The sequence below is a fragment of the Primulina huaijiensis genome, unplaced genomic scaffold, assembly GCF_012295235.1.
Source record: "Primulina huaijiensis isolate GDHJ02 unplaced genomic scaffold, ASM1229523v2 scaffold8901, whole genome shotgun sequence".
NCBI classification, from domain to species: domain Eukaryota; kingdom Viridiplantae; phylum Streptophyta; class Magnoliopsida; order Lamiales; family Gesneriaceae; genus Primulina; species Primulina huaijiensis.
This window is the reverse complement of record NW_027361444.1, coordinates 1-8,038: the sequence shown is the minus strand read 5'-3', so window position 1 is coordinate 8,038 and position 8,038 is coordinate 1. Positions and strand designations below refer to the sequence as shown.

At 32.1% G+C, this 8,038-nt stretch overlaps 1 protein-coding gene across 1 annotated transcript; it reads left to right on the top strand.

Annotated features, from left to right (window-relative positions):
* The first annotated feature begins 243 nt into the window (after positions 1-243).
* Positions 244-2,441, top strand: LOC140970576 (7-deoxyloganetic acid glucosyl transferase-like). Its single transcript, XM_073432373.1, has 2 exons — positions 244-851; positions 1,528-2,441. The coding sequence occupies exons 1-2, from the start codon at positions 329-331 to the stop codon at positions 2,439-2,441; spliced, it is 1,437 nt and encodes a 478-aa protein (XP_073288474.1). The 5' UTR covers positions 244-328.
* The last annotated feature ends 5,597 nt before the right edge of the window (positions 2,442-8,038 follow it).

Sequence of the window (8,038 nt, the reverse complement as noted above, 5' to 3'; positions counted from 1 at the left end):
ATATTTGCATCAAACATTTGATTCTAAGCAATTTTCATATACATACATACATATATATTTGCATCAAAATTATTAAATTTAAGCATTAGTGCGTGCTTAGCGAATACTCCAAAAACAGCCTACAATATTAACTTTAGTGATGCACGCAGGAAATCTGTTAGAATTAAACTATGTGCTCTGTATTCAGACAAAGCATTGCATCGTTGTTACCAAGCTGAAATGATAAAGACCTTTGTTTTTGTTGTTATTATTATCAATCCACACCTACAAAATTAGTTCATCTTCTAAACCATTAAACCACGCCATTATCGAATCTTGAAGCTGCAAAATGAGCTCCAAAGAAGCAGATCAACTGCCACCCCATGTTCTCATTTTCCCTCTACCAGCTCAAGGACATATAAATTCCATGCTCAGTCTTACCCAACTCCTCTGTTTATCCGATTTCCATGTTACATTCATCGTGTCTGAATTCGACCACCGCCGTCTCCTGAAGCACACCAGCACTCATTCGTGCCTCGCTAGATATCCGGGTTTCCAGTTTCAGACGATTCCAGATGGTCTCCCGGATGACCACCCGCGTGCTGGTGACAGAGTGACTGATGTTTTTGCATCTGCCGTAAACTATATGGGTTCATATTTCAAGAAAATGATGACCGAGAACGATCTTCTTGCTTCTCCTAACAGAAGACCTGTAACTTGCATAATAGCAGATGGGATATTCAGTTTTGCCGCCGATTTTGCGGAGCAAAGTGGGATTTCGCTGATCTATTTTCGTACTGTCAGTGCTTGTGCTTTCTGGGCTTATTTCTGCACGAATCTAGTTATTGAAGCCAATGAAATGCCCTTCCAAGGTGCGATCTGTTGTTTAGAATTTTATACTTTGATGGACATGTGATTTTCGTTTCCCCACAAGATTTGAATGGATCTGATGGGATTTGCTTATACATAGTAGGATATGCATCAATATCTATCCAAAGAAATGTTTCATATCTGTCAAGTATGATGATTTTCTTCAAATTTCAAGAGTCCCACGATTCTTTAAAGAGGCATGTGCTTTGTACTTTCGGTATTGCTTTGGTATGCTCAACAAACTAATCCTTTTACTCCATCAACTGCTCGAGACGACCCCTTAAGATGTCAATCTACCATTAGGCGATTATACCCATATTTCATTTAAACAGATGGTTGTTAGTTGACACGCCATGTCCGAGATAGTAGGAAAGAGTGATATGGACATCCTGGTCGTCGACTTCTGATTATAGGAAGGGTGTCATTGGTCCTGCCTCCAATTCAAATAAATGTTCATACATCGAGACTCACTTTCTAGGCTTGGTGTGATGATGTTCTGAGATTGGTTGAAAATAAAAGTTTATAACAAAAGCTTACAATATATTCATATAGCAAATTGAATGGCGGATATAAACTATTTGCTATAAGCACAGAATTGCATAGAATATTCAAAATATCAAACTACAACAGTGTATAATTTTGTTCGATATTCTTGATCTTTCTTGATGGGTATTGCAGAAAATGGGATGGATGAATTAGTGAAAAGCATACCTGGAATGGAAGGTTTTCTAAGATGTCGTGATCTACCGAGCTTTTGTCGTGGGGGCGATACAAATGGTCGTATCCTTTCCAACATAATCACCTTGACAAGGCAAACTGTTCGAGCAAAAGCAGTCATTATGAACACATTCGATGATCTAGAGCAACCTGTACTATCAAATATTTTGAAGCAAATGCCAAGACTCTACACCATCGGGCCAGGCACCGTGCACTCGAAGTCGAGACTCGGGGAGAACAAGGTTGGTGCCTCGGTTCCTTCAGCCAGCCTGTGGGCTGAAGATCGAAATTGCATAGACTGGTTGAAAGAACAAGAACCAAAGTCAGTGATTTACGTCAGCTTCGGGAGCATAACAACCGTGACAAGAGAGCAACTACTCGAGTTTTGGCACGGGTTAGTGAACAGCGATAAGAAATTCTTATGGGTAATGAGGCCGGATTCTATAACAGGAGAAGGCATGGATCGAATCCCAGCCGGATTGGAGAAGGGCACTAAAGAAAATGGTTACATCGTGGAATGGGCACCGCAAGAGGAGGTGTTGAACCACCCCGCGGTTGGTGGATTTTTTACGCATAGTGGTTGGAATTCCACTTTGGAGAGTATCGTCGCAGGCGTGCCTATGATATGTTGGCCGTATTTTGGTGATCAAATGGTTAACAGCCGGTTCGTGAGCCAAGTTTGGAAGATTGGGCTGGACATAAAGGATAGTTGTGATAGAGTTGTGATTGAGAATGCTGTCAGAGAAGTGATGGAAGTGAGGAAGGATGAGTTCTTGGAAAGGGCTAATCATCTGGCAAAGATGGCGAAAATGGCAGTCAGCGAANAAAAAAAAAAAAAAAAAATTAGAGAATGGACATTTGACTATATATTTTAAATAAAAAAAACGATTGATAAAAAAAAAAAAATTAGAGAATGGACATTTGACTATATATTTTAAATAAAAAAAAAAAGAAATATATCTTTTATATTTAGGACCGATGAAGTATTTTGCTTAGCTGATTCTGTCATCATTTTAGGACACTGGTTCGAGCGTGTAATTTAAGTATGTAAATAACTCTTTTTTAGATTGAGAAACCCATCAACAAATAGTATTATTAGCTATTTATACTATAACTGAAAAGGTAGAACACGGTAAACAAAATGGAGTGCACTCTTGAATTAATTTTTAGGGAAAATTGCATTTAATAGTAGATCAGAACCAAAATCTATATCTATACATATTATAAAAGTGTGAACCAAGGTCAAAGTTTTTCTATTGTGTATTGTCAACTTTGTCCTTATTTTGTACATACAGGAGAAATTTAGTGATGATATTTTTGTAAATCAGTTATTATGATCAGGTCAAAATTGTCAAACTACATTTATGCTAGATAATGATCAAGTGTCCAAGAAAGCTGAAACTCTAAAATTATTTGATTTTTATTTTCTTGTAGATGAATTGGACAAACTTTTTTCACAAAAAATATTAATTTGAAAAGATTGAAATACCAAAATATATTGGTTTTATTTGCTTATAGATGAAGTGAAAAGAATTTTTTCACAAAAAACTTAATTTGTAGATTTTTTCACAAAAAAGTTAATTTGTAGAAGATTAAATACCAAAATTCTTTGGTTTTATTTGCCTGTAAATAAAGTGAAAATATTTTTTCACAAAAAAATTAATTTAATTTGTATAAGGATATGATGTTAAATATCTTTTATTTTACGTTAATTAAGATTAATTATTTTAAAACGAATAATTAAACTAATGAAGTCAAATAATTAAACTAATTTTCTTTTTGTTTTACCAAGGTTGGTGTCATGAAGAAAGTTCGACATTTAATTAAATTTACAAAATGATACGAGAATTATCAATTATCAAATATAAATATAAATAATCCTAATAAATATTTATTTATTCTATCTAAATTTCTTTATCAAAAAAAAAGTCGACTAATATTTTTCAAAACCTTGGTTTATTACTAAAATTTAACGATATAAGATTGCATAAATAAATTTGTTTTAATTTTATCAATTTTTTACTCTTTTAAAGGCTATAAACTATAACAATTACTTTATGAGATATTATTGCAATTAACGAAGGAGTATATTTATAAGAGATATATATTGACAAAACATTTATAGCTTTTTGAAAACTTAAAAGATATATCTTTGAATGTAAAATTTTAAAATTATGATAAATAAATTTTTATAAAAATTATTCATTAGCATTACACACTACTTCTCCATAGACAATGTCAAAATTATTTGGTTTTTATTTACTTGTAGATGAAGTGAACAAATGTTTTTCACAAAAATATTTGTTTGAATGTGATTTATTTTATTTTGTAGATTTATAATTTTTTGAATGATTTTATATATGCAAGAAGTTTATCTTTAATTTGGTGATGATGTTTTTATAAAATCAATTATTATGATGATGTCAAAATTGTCAATCTACGTATGTTAGGTAATGATCAAGTTGCCAAGAAAACTAAAACTCCAAAATTCTTTGGTTTTTATTTTCTTATAGATGAATTGAACATATTTTTTCCCAAAAAATATTAATTTGAGAATATTGAAAACAAAAATTCATTGGTTTTATTTGTTTATAGATGAAGTAGAATAATTTTTTCTCAAAACAATTAGTTTGTACAATATTGAAATACCAAAATTCTTTTGTTTTATTTGGATGTAAATATATTGAATTTTTTCCTCAAAAAAAAACATAATTTGTGTAAGGACATGATGTTAAATATCCTTTATTTTACATTAATTGAGATTATTTAATTTAAAACTACGAATTAAAATAATGATGCCAAATAATTAAATCATGTGGGTCGGTGTTTTTATGAAGAAGGTTCGACAGTTAATTACATTTCACAAAAATGATACGAAGTATTATCGGATATAGAAGAAATATGACCTTATAATTATTTCGTGAGTATTTATTCTATCTATATTTTTTTATAAAAAAAACACAACTAATATTTTTGAAAGCCTTAGTTTATTTTTAAAATTTAACAATATATGATTGAATACATATAGTTTAACTAATTTTAACTATTTTTCATCTTTGTAAAGGTCAGAAACTATAACAATTACTTATTTGATGATCTTACAATTGACGAAAATGTATTTTTATAAAAGATGGATATAAGCAAATCAATTATAGATTTATGTAATCTGAAACGACATATCTTTGAAGGTAAAATTTTAAAATTATTATGAATAAATCTTTACAAAAATTATTCATTAGCATTACTCAATATTTCTCCTTATGATTGATAATAAGAAAGGTCAAAATTATTTGGTTTTTATTTGCTTATAGATGAAGTGAACATATATTTTTTACAAAATATTAAATTGAATATGATTTGTTTTATTTTGTAAATCTATAATCTTTTGAATGAGTTTATATATGCAAGAAGTTTCTCAAGAAAAAAAATTAATATATAAAAATTTAATACTTCCAATACTATAGTATGAAATATAAAAAAAATATGTTGATCGTAATTCTGAATTTTTTATTTAAATAATATATTACATAAATATGTTATATTACTAAAAGTTGAACACTTTTTGATAAATTAATATCATACAAATTAAATCATATTTTTCAGTTGTCGAGATGATGAAATAATCAAAATTCATTGGTTTTATTTGCTTGTAGATTAAATGAAAAGATTTTTTTACAAAAAAGAAACATAATTTGTAGAAGACTGAAATAACAAAATTCTTTGGTTTTATTTGCTTGTAGATTAAACGAAAAAAAATTCCCAAAAAAAACTTAATTTGTGTGGAGACATGTAGAGACATCAAATAGAGAAGAATAAATATTTCTTCTCAAAATGGACAAAACGATTTAAATAATTTATAATTGAACACATTCAAAATATAAAAAAATATTTCAACAACAAAATATTGAATGCAAAAAGATATCAGTAGATTCCGAACAACAAGAAATTAAAAAGAAAAAAGACGATAATCAATTGTCTCAATGGTAAAAATATTGAAATATATCATAATTAACATGAAATACTACTATATACACATGAAACGAGTGGATTTGAAGTTTACGATGTCACTTCACTAAATAACAAAAATACATTTGAATGTATTGAAATCTTTCCATTCAATAATAACCTTAGATTTATAACACAAAATTTTTAAACAAATATCTTTTGCACTCATTTTATAATACTTGTTGTACAAATTATATTACATTGAATTTCCTACGGATAATGTTAAAAGAACAACCAATATATCCTACTGCGATATTTACAACAATTATATCGTGAGATTTTGTTTATGTCCAATGAGATTTTATATTTAATTTATAATGAGATTTTGATAAATAAAATTTTTGTAAAGATTTTTTTGTGTGGTAAGAATTATTATACAAATTTGGTTGTACATGTAACATACTCATTTTCTATTGACTAAAATAACATAAAAATCATTAATATATAATTTTCTGTAAATTAATCTCTTCCGATCTCATTTCTTTAACAATAATTATTGACAACAGAAATGTATTTTCACGTGCGTCGCACGTGTCTTTACCTAGTTTGACAAAAATGAGAATAAAAATTTATTTTTACTTTGCGTGACATTCTTGATTTCTTTTGTAACTGGTGGAAGTTTTGTTTTCATCATTATTATTTTCGAGTTGGGTAACCTGTAGTGCTCAATATCGATTGCGCTACAAATTCAAGAATCCACGCAAAAAATCACATTTTCAGCTTCCAGGATTATTGGTATATGGTGTCGCTTCCGTGACTGTTTTTTTCACGTTGGAAGTCTGTTTCATCATGAGTATATTGAGATTTGAGAATCCATTTTCTTGAATAAAATAAGGAATCAGATCACCATTTTGATTTAAAAAATTATACGTATGTCCCTCGCGCTTTGAAATATTCCAAGGAATCGATCTTTAAACGTTGATTGCTAGCTAGCCAGTGCTACAAATTCAAGAATCATAAACTGTTCTATTGAATCTCGCTGCTGCGAAAATGTGCTCCAAAGAAGCAAAACTCCCACCCCATGTTCTCATTTTCCCTGTACCAGCTCAAGGACACATGAATTCCATGCTCCAACTAGCCCAACTCCTCTGTTTATCCGATTTCCATGTCACGTTCATCATGTCTGAATTCAACCACAGTCGTCTCCTGAAGCACACCGGCCCTCGTTCGACCTTCGCAAGATATCCGGGTTTCCAGTTTCAGACGATTCCAGATGGTCTCCCGGATGACCACCCGCGTTCTGGACTTCTGGTCGGAGAGCGGTGGATATTATCCCATCTGTCTTGAAAATTTCGGGGCCATATTTCAAGAAAATGATGGTCGAGAAAGATTTTGTTTGCTTCTGTTGGAAGAAGACCTGTAACGTGCATAATAGCAGACGGGTGGCTGAGTTTCGCCGCCGATTTCGCGGAAGAGAATGGGATCCCGTTGATCTACTTTCGTACTGTTAGAGTAGGTGCCCGGTAAGTCAACTTGTGGCTCGGACGTTATTGACTTTAATGTAAAACAATCTTTATTTTAATAATATTTTAAGATTTTATTCGATTATGGTATTATACTTTATCTATATACCCATGCAAGCTACATAGATAAAATCCTTGAATATACAATAGGTACCATGAGGTCTGCGTTGCAACGTAAGATCATGAAACTCATTAGGAAGTGTATCATATATTCTAAACAGGTTCCTAGTCGATTCAGCCGCCTAAAAGAAGGATAAAGGTCGCTCGAGCTTGAGACTAGCATCTGTGATGTAAACGCCATCTTTCATTGGCAAGGGCATGGAGATGTCCATTCACACAGATGAGTGATCATGTGATAATGCACTGAACAACCCTCCCGCGGACTGTCCAAGTGGTTCTCACTTACCGAGTGCAATAATCCGCAGTTATGGTTGTACACCATTAGTCCTTTGACCCGGGACAATGTAGGGGCTATACGTACTAGCATGCACTTTGATTCGTTTATCGGCTCCATCGAGGGTCATCAGGTGGCGAGGTTGGGTGTAGTTTCGAAATACGTAGGAGCAAATGCATTGTAGTCGGGGGATTCACCGTTTGCCTACGGGTGAAGATATCCCATGTGATCTGATGAGTTAATAGTGCAAGGAGTCTCTGGCCAGAGCAAGAAATGTGCTTTAGGGAAAGGTGTTTTCATAGTTGCACATACCATGCCACTATTAGTACTCAAAGATAAATCGCATCGTTATCGAATTCATATGCAACTCTCGATATACCAATGGTTGCAGATTCGATTGGGATATGTGTGTTGAAGGGACCGTACTGTACGCTAACCATTACTAAAGGTTCTTGCAGGCACTATCAGTGATACCTATGGGATCATGGGACAATGCTTCTAGACGCTCTTACCATGATCCGATGGGTGCAATCAGAAATGAGTTCTGACATTCTTGATCAAGAAATTGATGAAAAGAATGTGGTTAACTAGGGTAAACCCGAATAAGAAT